Source organism: Mchenga conophoros, linkage group LG5, assembly GCF_057382185.1.
Source record: "Mchenga conophoros isolate Kocher_MC1m ecotype Shallow Benthic linkage group LG5, M_conophoros_male_GT1.1, whole genome shotgun sequence".
NCBI classification, from domain to species: Eukaryota; Metazoa; Chordata; class Actinopteri; order Cichliformes; family Cichlidae; genus Mchenga; species Mchenga conophoros.
In genome coordinates, this window is record NC_140530.1 from 35669280 (window position 1) to 35681478 (window position 12199).

The window sequence follows — 12199 nt, forward strand, 5'->3', positions numbered from 1 at the left end:
TTCAAATATATTTTCAGAAATAATGTTGTCTCCATATGTACACACAATTGCATTCACATCACCTGGAGCTGAGCATGTTTGGTTTAATGGATGGATTCCATTAGAATGTGAAACATTTTTTATTGATATCTTTCAATTTCCACTTGATTTTATACGAGAACGGTGTTTTTTTATGGGAGTATGTAAGTCCCATTCCTATTAACAGTGTGTGTTTACGTTGTCCCAGAGAACGAAATAAATGTTTCGTTATAATGTGTATGTGTGTATATATATATATATATATATATATATATATATATTTTTTTTTTTAATTTCACCAATGTATTTAAAACAGTTTCAGGCCTCGCAAAAAACCGAACTAAATTCTATAAATAATTTAAAGTTTCAGTTTCAGTAACCTGAATTTAAAACACACACGCACGTCAGCCTTTGAAGTCGTACGACTCAATTACATGAATGAGCACGGTTATACCTTTAAGTACCCCCTCCCTTCACTTCAGGCTTTACTATCTGCGGTTGCGCGTAAGCCCTCATTGGCTGTTGCTGATAATCGGTCAACAAGAGGACCGGAGGGATACAGGAGGGCACAGGGCAGCATGTTTACAGCTGCTTATGCCCGTAATTAGTTGCCCGGCACAACCGAGTCGCTTTATGAGGTTATTTAAAAAAAATTTTTAGTTTTTTTTGCTGCTTTGGTTTTTTGGAGACACTGAGCTCTTGTGAGTGCCGTCGATAATGCTTTTGTGTCGCACAGCAGCGGCTCTGGATCTGGCTTTCAAGTCACCGGGTTCGTCTCTGCTGCGAGCCAAAGCAAGCAAGCTGAAGGATGTTACTTTGACGCTGCGCACGGACCACTCGTTTCAGCGACACCGGTTTTCCTGCGCATCCGTCAGGCGTGTCTATCTGCCCTCCGTGCACCTGGGTAAACAGCACCCGGAACTCATCCAGAACTGGGACACATCGTCTACGTTTGTAACCAGCACGGACTGGGCGCATTTGGACTGGGTGGCCGCTGTAGCTGTGCGCCGTGAAAGCGCTGAATGTACAATCCTCAGGCAGCCGCTGGTTTTCACACACCGGCGCCCAAACAGCAGGGGGGACCCGGCGGGTAATGTTTTGTTTACGGGTAACTGGGACGTTTCCAGTCGCCGCTGCTCCACTAGGACCATGCAGACCAGATCTTCATCCACACAGGCTGCCACTAAGAAGAACGAGGAGCAGACTGACGACGACAAAGGGGTAATTTCAACCTATAACACGAGCACAGCACGTTTTAGAGATCAACCGGCGAGCACACCGTCCTGGCCTCTATCACCCACAAGCAACAGATTCAAAACATGTTTATGAATTATGCAAAATAGCAGACGAGCTGCTTTTCTTTTTGCATAACAGCCCTCATGTGAGCGAGCCTGCTTGTTATACAACACTACACGACGCGCACAGCTATGTGGGCCGCCTGCCTTTGCAGTGAATCCACGGTGGTGCATGTATAATTGACATGACTTCGACAAACCTGTACTCGAAGCAGCACATGTGTCATTTTCAGAGCATGTTGGATCACACTTTGCAGTGTCAACAGCGAGCGTGCTCCCACGGTGTGTGAGTGGCGCTGAGTCACTCTCACCAAACATCTGAGCACTTTTAAACTTCGCCTTGCACGTGCTCTCGGTGGGTGGTTGTGCGAGTCAGCATCCGTGATGCTAAAAGAGCTGAAGGTGTGTGGGCACAGGGCAGGTTATTACCGTGCGCTGTGTAACAGGTCACGCTGGATTACATTACCATCATTTTTAGGTGACTCAGTAGCACATGGACACACCTACAGTGCTACAGTGGGCATGCCAAGATCTCAAGAACATGCTGCCTTGCTTTTTACCTTGTTCAACATCTCACTAGTTTATTAGAAGAGCAGCAAACAAACGCATGCAAGGATCTGTCCTGATAAAGAATCATTTATCAGTTTAAGGTTCTCATATATGAGAATTTGTTTTTGGACAGATTTAAATGATGCTTTTTCTTCTCTTTGACTTTTTAGTTTAAAAACTTAAACAGTTAGTTGAGGCTGACAAATGTATAAGGGAAATAACCAGGTTGCAACATTACCCTTACATGGGATGGGAATGGCATTCAGTTTGATCTGGACACAAAGAGAATAAAATCCTTAAAGGATGTCGTGTCCACTTGACATATGGTGTAGATCTTTGTTCACTTACACGTCATCTTCTGATTGGTATGCACTTACATTCTCATAAAACTCGATAAAATATGAACCTTTTATTAGCAAGAAGCTAATACAAGTAAATCACCACACTGTTTTATTTTGTGAAGCAGAAGAATTGGATTCAGGTTGAGAGAAAGTGATTAGATTTGATGCAGCGTTTAATAATACTGTTTTCCCTTTAACTCAGAAATAGGCTCTCAGAGCCTGATGTTTTTCAAAATCTGATGCCTATATTACCCACAATGCAACTCAACAGTAAACAGGCTTTCATGGGTGGAAAACTGATAGCAGACTAATAGGAATGGACTACAGGGCTTTGGGAACCCTGCATCGATGATCATTTTTCATGTAGCTCTCTGTGGAGTCAAGTCATTTCACATTTAAAGCAACGCTCCCTAAGACATGTAAATGGCTGTATAAACTGTAGTTCCCTAAATGAAACACACACCTACAGGAACCTGCTTGAGTGTAACTTTGTTTCAAGGACACCTAGCAGGCACTTTCTGGGTTCTACTTCAGTCTCTAATGAGAGAGAGAGTTCCTGTTTTACTGTTTCTCTCCTGCTGTATGGTGTGTATGGTTTTAGTGGTGTTTTAAAGTGTCACATCCAAAAGATGAAATAAGGTTAGTATGTTATCCCCCCTCCACCAAACTTTACACTTGGCACAATGCACTCAGACAAGTACTGGTCTCCTGGCAACCATGAAACCCAGACTCGTCCATTGGATTGCCAGACGGAGAGGTGTGTTTCGTCACCTCCAGAAAACATGGTGATGGTGTGTTTTACACTGCTTTATCCAATGCTTTGCACCATGCTTGGTGATGTAAGGCTTGGATGCAGCTGGTCGACCATGTAGCTCTCTACACTCTGTTCTTGAGCTAATCTGAAGGCCAAATGAAGTCTGGAGCGATCGACTCTGAAGAAAGTTGGCGATCGCTGTGCACTGTGCACCTTAGCACCTGCTGACCCTGCTCTGTGATTTTTACCACGTTGCAGCCGAGTTGCTAATGTTCCCAACATTCCCCATCATTTCCACTCCGTTATAATACCACTAACAGTTGACTGTGGAATATTTAATAGTAAGGAACTCTCACAACTGGACTTGCACAGGTGGTATGCTATCACGGTACCATGGCACAACATCACCAGATCGTGAGATCTTTATGCAGACTGCTTCTACAAACATTTGTATGAGTAGGTGCTTCATGAGTCTTCTACACCTGGGGCTAAGGAATTGATTGGAACACCTGGATTCAATGATTTGGATGGGTGTGAATATTTTTGGCAATACAGTGTATAAAGCCAGCTCACTGATTTGCTTTTCCACTTTGTCTTTGAGTTTTCTCTCCTTGACTGCGATTTAGGTGGCTTCCTTTCTCTTTAACCCTCCTTCATTTACTTCGTAAGCACCAAAATGAGTCACAAAGCAGGGACGGAACCCCTTTAGAGTGTTGTAATAAAATAGCCTATCAATTACCTAAAGGAACCGATGTGATATATTGATTGGCTGGGTCAAAACAGTCAACGTTTTGCAGAGTTATGGTCACAGACGCACTTGCTAATGTGAGACGAGATGCATTAAAAGCTAAAGATGCATTTTCAGTATGTATTAAAACATTTCCATAGAAATTGTGGCAGTGTAGTATTCGTCAGTTTTTATGGCCACAATAATCGTGCTGTGAGAATCTGACAGCCCTGTGCATTGCATGTGAGTGTCTCTTTGTCCTTGCTTGCATGTCACATGTGTTTTCATGCCTCTGAAAAGCTGTTATCAGACACAGCAGTCCCACTGTTCCCCTCCTATACACCCTCCCTGGCACAACTCCCTTTAGCTGCTCGCTCACATGACCCTCCCACAGCGTTGCCTTCCTTTACTTTTAGCTTGGCCTTTCTTGCCTCTGAAAAGCAAAGGCCTGCTCCCTCACCCACCCCGGACTCTGCCATTGTCCATTGTTGGCAGCCCGGTGAATGTATTGCCAAGCGTGTGGCTTCATCCAGGAGCCTGGGCCAAAATTTAGCAAGACAAATTGTAGCCAAGAGAAAAGATAAGCCTGTTTCCCCCCCCCATCTTCCCTTCTTCACCATTGTTACTGCTTTCTTGATTAAGTGGCTGACTAAAACCCACAAAGAGAGTCTGCAAGCGTAGTCTCAATGCAGCCTAAAAAGCAGAAAGGGACATGAATGGAAGTTACTGTATTTAAAGGCTAAATGTCACACATAGCAATGAATGGCCTTCCGTTGCCTCTAACGGTCCTAATTTTTAAAAACAACCAAACATGTCACATTTGCAGATGTCTCAAAGACCATTCAAACTCCATATAAAAGCACACACATCCACATCCCTGCACGATTTACTTTAGATTATTGCTTAGCTGCTAGCTGGACAGCTAGCTACATAAACACGTCAAGCTTAGTGGCACAATAAGCAGTCTTTTTTGAACATGGTGAAAAAATAGCTGAATGCACCCGGGAGGTATTTCCTGTTGTGTGTGTGTTCCTCCAGAGGAAGATCAAGTTTCCTCTTCAGCAGAGAAGATATTTGAGTAACCACTGGTCACAATAGCCCCAAGTCATCTAATACTAAGCTGCTCCATTTAGTCTCCCATTTAGTCCAGTATAAATAGGGAGAAAATACTTTAAATTAGAAGAAATGTTTAATAATGTATGCATTATGATAACAGGGTGTGCAACACTCACAATAGTTTCTTAGACAGCTTTTGGCTTCGGGGTGTGCCTTTTTAAAAACGCTAAAGCTGTGAAAGTCAGCTGTTCTTTATTATTCCAACAAGGAGTCCCAGCCTTCATGCAACTCTTGTCTTTGTTTTGTGGAGCAGTGCTGTCACTCAGATGATTGATAATTTTAGTATACTACTTGAACTTACAGTATAATAATGTACAGGGCTCATAGTAACGCAGTAAGTAGTTCTAAAGACCAAGATGCTTTTACATGGAATTATTTGTAACTGTTACAGCAAACAAGACACTTATTTTTATTATTTTAGTTTTACTCAAATCCGTTCTATCAATGTGTTATAAAAGCCTCATGAGTTTTCTGTGTGGAGAGAAAAGTAGGTTGACACAGATTCTCCGTGTAAACACACCTGTATCATTACATGTCTGAACAAATAGTCGAAAGTGGAAAAAGCGTGCCATGCTCAGGATTTTTTTATGTTTCTGATTAAATGAACAACTTGATCGTTGATTTCTAATTTCATGCAGGTTTCAGTTTTGAGTCCTGATGTTTCGATATGACGACGGCTGTAAATGAAACAAACCAATACTGCAATATACGCATATATAAGATGTTTAATACAAGGTATGGCTTCCTCTAGAACAGTGTTTTCCAACCACTGTGCCGCGGCACATAGGTGTGCCGTGGAAGATTATCTGGTTCCACCCGATTAGTACTCTAAGCCAGCGGTCCCCAACCTTTTTTTGCTATGGACCGGTTTGTCAGACAATATTTGCACGGACCAGCCTTTTGTCGCGGATAAATACAACAAAATAAAACCAGAACCGGTACCAAAAAAAAAAGATTTATTGATTTATTCATCAAAGACCCCCTGATCTAGAAAGCCCCGGGCCACTCTTGCAGTGTGGGCTCGGGCATAGTCCTGCTGAAACGACTGCAGGTTGGGGAGCTGCCACAAGAATGGCACAAATACGGTTTAAGGCATTCTCTGGATTTCTGCTCCATCAGATATCCACCAAGAACACTGCTCTCATGGATATGCAAAGCTGCAGCAACAGCCCAGAGATGCTTGCAAACAGCCGGGCCTCGGTGGTAGCACTGGTGACAGTGTTGTGCAAATTCTGGGCTTTTGTGCTTTGATGGCTTAAGATTTCAGTAAACTGAACCATTTCTAAGGTGTGTAAGTGAGTTCATTCGTGTTCAGTAAACACATTCACACAATCCATTTACTAAAAGCTGAAAACTACTCGCAGACTTTATTTATTTTAATATATATTTTTTTTAAAAGAAAGCTTTTTTTTTTTCCTATAGATTCAAATGATGTACTTAAACATTGATTCAAAATAAAGGTTGAAAACTTATTTCACAACAAGAAAATTGTTTCTTTTTGACCATCTGTTGAAGCTCTTACTGATATAAAACCATTATGGCCTTAGCCATAAGGCCAGATGGAGGGTTGTTTATTTACATACTGTTTCCAAATGCAGGCGTTCTCAAGTGTCCGCCGTCGCTGCTCTGCTGCAGTCTGCCGTCCGCTGTGGCCTGAATGTCGTTATTGTGTGTTGCAGTTTACTAATCTGCTTCACACACACTGAGTGACCTGCCTGCTCCCTGTTACGTGTCGGGCAGCTGGACTGTGTCTGGTGCTTGTTCATCTTGGAGTGGTGCGTGTCTGGGCTCACAAACGCAACCCGACGTGTGTGAGAGGCTCTTTGTGTAGCACAAAGTGACTGACATTAAGTGTGTGAGAGGGAGAGTGATAATGTGATTCACTTAAACAACGCAGACGCAGCAGCCTGTGTTTAATCAGCTGACTCGGCTGCTCCTTGAATAGGAGGGTCATAAAAATCGTCTTTGTTTGACCAGCTTGCTCCACATTATAATAGTACTTTCGTTTCTATATCTGTCCTAACAAAACAAATATGGCATGTCAACATCATTTCCAAGATACGACTGTTTGTGCAGAGTTCAGGCTCACTAAGGAAAGTTATTTTGATGTATTTACAGTAACCTTTCACCTAGATGCTTTGAACGTTGCAATAAGACCAGCATGTTAAAACCAGGCACTACAACCACAGCTCCCGGTAGCTAACCAGCTAAGCAACATTACTCTGTAATTACATACACAAGTTAAACGTGCTGACAGCACAACAGCAATGGTGGAAAGATGGAGGTGATGTTGTGTAGTTGTATTGTGTTCTTCTTTCTTCTTTTTGTTTTTATGAATTCGGCTTCCAAACTTTTACACACCTGTTTAGTAAAGCAGTTCAGTTATCTGCAGATACTGTGTATAGATCCACAGCACTAGTCAATTCCACAGTTCCATGTGTTGCCAGTGATTGTGCTCTTTGGCTTTGTTGTGCTTGATGTCATAATACTCATATCAAAGTGATCTGCAGTTGTATTTGAATGGAAAATGAAATAACTTCATTTTAATTCATGGCAAGCGTCTTCTCTTTTTTGCCTTGCAGCCACCGTCTTTGTTGTTGCTTCCTATAGCAACAGAGACGGTATCAGAGTCCATCCTCCTGTTTCATGTTGTGCGTCTCATGTTTTTGTACAGGATGTTCAGACTTTAAAGGAGGCTTCTACTACGTCATCGGAGAAGAGCCTGGAGGACAGAGAGCCAGAGGGAGGGAAACCCAACAAAACCCAGCAGCTTAAGAAAGTCTTCAAGGAATATGGAGCAGTGGGAGTTTCCTTTCACATCGGGATCTCTCTCATGTCTCTGGGAATGTTCTACATGCTAGTATCCAGGTAACAAAATGTCCGGTCACTGCACGAGGCATTGGCGTTTACATTTAAGATTTACAGAGATGAGGTTAAAGACTGATAAAATTGACTTACAAGTGGAAGTTTAAGTCACCTCATATACTTAAAACAGTTTTACACCTTAGAGAAAATCTACAAAGAATACCTCAACACTTTTAAAGTGATCTGTTTTTCCCTTCTTACTGATGCCTAAGCAAAGGGAGCTACTAAAGCTACTATGTTTCAATCTATGGTGAAAGTATCCCATTACAGCCACCTTTTAGAGTCTAAAAGATATTTACTATTCTAAAGAAAAGGCAGAGACAGTTTTGACATTTCTCCAAAAAACAATTCCCAACAATTAATCACAAAAATGTAACAATGTCATGTAGTAGCGACACTAAAATCTGATGTGGGGCAAAAAAAAATGAACATCGTGTTTCATTGCTCGACAGTAATGGGTCCTCAAAGAATAGAGTCTTTGTAGATGCACCAAACACTAATCAGATTTATGGAGAAGTCTTTATACTAGAGGATTTTCTGCTTTCTATTGACTGTGAAACAACAGTCCTCATTGATCCACAGCTGAATACCACATTTTCTGAAATCCTCTCCCAGCCATTTGGGACAATGTAGGAAATCATTAACTGAAGCGAAAACAGTTTTTTTTTTTTATGTGCTTTTGCAATGAGGAACATAGATTGGCAGTAAATGGGACCAATTCACGAGACAATAGCAAAGTATAGACAGTCAGCCTTATTACATTGGCGCTGGATGCAGACAAATTCATGCTCAAGTTTAATTTACTCATCTTTCAAGGATTTGTTGTTGTGTGACTTGCAAAATATAAAGTCCTTGCGTTCTGTCTGTTGACAGTCATAGACGGTTAAAAGTCAAACAGCACAACACACCCCTACTTTATCAGCTCAAACAATTTTCTGTCTGGCCAGAGGCACGAATACCAGAGAGGCCTGACAGATATAATCTGAGAGCTTGGAGATTTCCTTCTGTAGCTGATAATGACCCTTGAACTGAAAAATGACTCTGCAACTGTTGTGCATTATCACTGTGCAGCCACAGCGCTCAGGCATGTGGTGTGCTAATACAGGGCTGTGTGCTGAGCACACAGCAGCCAGAGTGCAGACAGATCGCTTTATATAGCTGACTCAAACTGTGTGTGACTGTGTGCTGTAATGACTGACTCATGTTGGCACATTCTTTGCATATTTGCTTCCCAAAGTAGGTCGGGTCAAAATTGCAAAACTATATCAAAACTTTTCTCATGAAGGCAGTGGTGCCTGTAGCCTTTTAAAGGCAGATCAGAAGTCATGTGCTAATAGCTTCAAGTTAAGAAGACGTGAAGTTAAAAAAACAAAAACAATAAATTCTCTATTGTAAACAGTCCCCCCTAGTGGAGATCAAGATGAATTACAACTTTATGCAACAGGCAATGAGGAAACCAGTTTTAAAAAGATGTTACATCATATTATTTCTGGTCTATGCTAATTCACTACTAATGCTGCAGAAGAAAATCCTAAAAATATTTTTAATATATGTATTTAATTATATTTTAATTCATTTTTACATTGAAAAATCAATCACATAATAATAATAATAATAATAATAATAATAATAATAATAATAATAATAATAATAATACAACATTTCATTTATTTCAGACCCTCAAGGTCACCTTACAGTAACACGTAAACATACCATAAAAAACATAAGAAAAATGTATATATAGCATATATAGCAAACATGGTCATCACGTCATCACGTCATTTTTTATTTAAAGGATTATGATGATAATGCAAATGTGCTGCATGGCCCAATATATTGGTGTGTGTGTGTGTGTGTGTGTGTGTGTGTGTGTGTGTGTAGTGGACTATTTTCACTCATGTGATTAAAACGTTTTTGGATGCATTTGGACAAAGACACATTTCTCTGTATCTTTGCCTCTGTGCACAAATCAAACAATCAAGATGTGTGATTGAAGTACAAACCCTCAGCTTTAATTGTAGGACTGCTTCTTATTTTGAAATGGTCAAAAGTAATCGGACAGTTTGCTGACGAGCAGTTTCATAGCCAGCTTTCATAGAGAGCTTGTTCCTCCATTGTCCATGGTGTACTATTCGATAGCTATCAACTAATATATAGGCTATTAATTTAAATACTGTTAAATTGCATTTGGTAGCTACTCACATAATCAAAATCGAAGTAAACCTCTCAGACAGAGCCAAAATGTTAGATTGATCAAATCAGCAATCATGTGCATTCTTAAATAGAAACAATGCAACGGCCAGCAACGCTGGAAGTCCTGCAACCATAAAAGACAACTAAAGTGGATGATTTTGGAATTAAAGGTTAGTCAAGGTTAAAGTAGTTTTTGAACCCCCAAAATGTGGGACTGTATAAATAAATGGCTTAATACTTAAACAGTTAATGCAATAATTTGGTAAAAATCACAATATTAAAGCTTAAAGTCTAATTGGTTCAATCATTTTCAATTTTATTTATATAGCGCCAAATAACAGCACCTGTCGCATCAAGGCGCTTTATATTGTAAGGTAAAGACAGAAACAAAACAAAAACACACAGAGAAACAGCAAAAAACCCAACAACTACAAGCAAGCTCTTGGTGACAGTGGGAAGGAAAAACTCCCTTTTAACAAGAAGAAACCTCTGGCAGAAGCAGACTCAGGGAGAGGCAGCCATCTGCTGCGACACGGTGGGAGGGAAGGGAGGGAGACGGGACTGATTTAAAATCCATTTGTAGTGTTTTGCAGAGGCACACATAAAGAGTACTGTGGACCTAACTGTGTATATACACACAAACACCTTCTGGTCCCAACTTACAGATTTCCTGTTATTTGTGTTCCCAGTGGGATCGACATGACTGCTATATTGTGCAAACTGGGCTTCAGCGAGGCGTTCGTTCAGTCCAAGATGGCCGCTGGAACCAGCACATTCGTCCTGGCCTACGCCATTCACAAGCTCTTCGCTCCTGTTCGCATGAGCATCACTCTGGTGTCTGTGCCTCTAATTGTGCGCTACTTCAGAAAGACTGGACTCTTCAAACCTCCCACACCTGCACCCTGATGGCCCCTCCTCTGCTGCCTCATTGAGTAACAAACCTCTTTAATGGCCTAATGCCTGTAAATCTTTATTCATCTGGCTTCAAACTGAAACACCTTCACATTTGTGAATTCAGGTTCCCTCGTCATTTATCGCTATAACAGATCGAAGTGATCAAATGCTTTACTGTGGTTTGAAGTCTTTGGCTCATCAAACATAAGGACTTAAATGTATCAAATATTTATTTGAAATCAGAAGAGTGAACAGGGATTGTGTTATTTTTAATTAAACTGTCAGATTAAGCTAATCTCTTCTGCACCGTTCTCCAGCAGCTGACTCGGCCATGTTCTGGTGTTTTGCTTGCAACCCTCTCTGCTCATCTTTACCTTCCTTCTCACCTTACTTTTTAGTCCTCCTTTTTGCCGTTTGCCTTCTCTCTCTCTTGGCATCCATTTCCGATCCCTTCAGTCTTTCTGGAGGCTTTGTTCCTTTTTTTCCTTTCTTACAGTTTTCCCCCCAAATACAAGAACAGAAGCAGTAACTGCAACGTCACTAATACAAGTGAAGCTCATTGCAAACTTTGGATGAAGAATGTTGAATCATTTGTGTTTCCTGATTTGAGTATTTAATTAAAGAGAATTTCTCTTTTATATTTGGGTTGTTTTGTGTTGCTGTTGAACAATACCACATCACCTTCACACATATCATCTTACCATATCCTTTGGCAGCTCTGTTCATATTTAAACAGAACAATGAGCAGAAAGAACTGTAGTGCTACTGAGTGCAGTTTGATTATATAACCTCTAATTTACAGTTGCTTTCTTATTTAGAGCCCTAATGTGAAATTTCCAGCACTGAAAGTTGTTTTCTTCCCGTGCAATGCAAAAACCAGAGTATTGATTGTAAAAAGTAATAACAATAATAACAAAGTTTAAGCTCAATCTGCCAAATGAACAGAGACCGCTCCTTGTACACCACCTTTACCCTCGGATGAGTCTCGCATGTCTCACTGGCTTTGCTGATGTTCAAATCGAATCCCTTTGTAATTATGAACACTTTTGATTAATAACTAATTTTATTAGAGCTGTTTTGTAATTTGGAAATCAAGATCCCAGAATTCAAGGTGTTTTAAGTCCAGTGTCTCCATCTGTGATGATCTGGGCTTCCATGTCTTCTGATGGTGATGGTCTTTAAAATAGTTTGCTGATCATCTATTGTTGTGTCTGCCCACTCACCTGACCTGAACCCCACAGAGACTCTTGGGAGTAGTAAACCCAAACAAAGGAAAACTCACTCTGAAGCTGAAGGGTCCTGTGAAGAAACTTGGGCTTCAAAAACCCCTCAGCACCGATCGCTTCCATGCCACACCACACTGACGCAGTAATTCATGGTTAGAGAGATGAAGTGCAGATGATCCATTACTCACCAACATTGAAGAGCACAAAAAAACCCCAAAACA

The 12199-nt window shown here is 40.9% G+C and overlaps 1 protein-coding gene across 1 annotated transcript; it reads left to right on the plus strand.

Annotated features, from left to right (window-relative positions):
- The first annotated feature begins 522 nt into the window (after nucleotides 1–522).
- Nucleotides 523–11390, plus strand: mims2 (mitochondrial inner membrane scaffold 2). Its single transcript, XM_085275135.1, has 3 exons — nucleotides 523–1239; nucleotides 7475–7668; nucleotides 10548–11390. Exons 1-3 carry the CDS (start codon nucleotides 736–738, stop codon nucleotides 10762–10764), a joined length of 915 nt encoding a protein of 304 aa, XP_085131261.1. The 5' UTR covers nucleotides 523–735; the 3' UTR covers nucleotides 10765–11390.
- The last annotated feature ends 809 nt before the right edge of the window (nucleotides 11391–12199 follow it).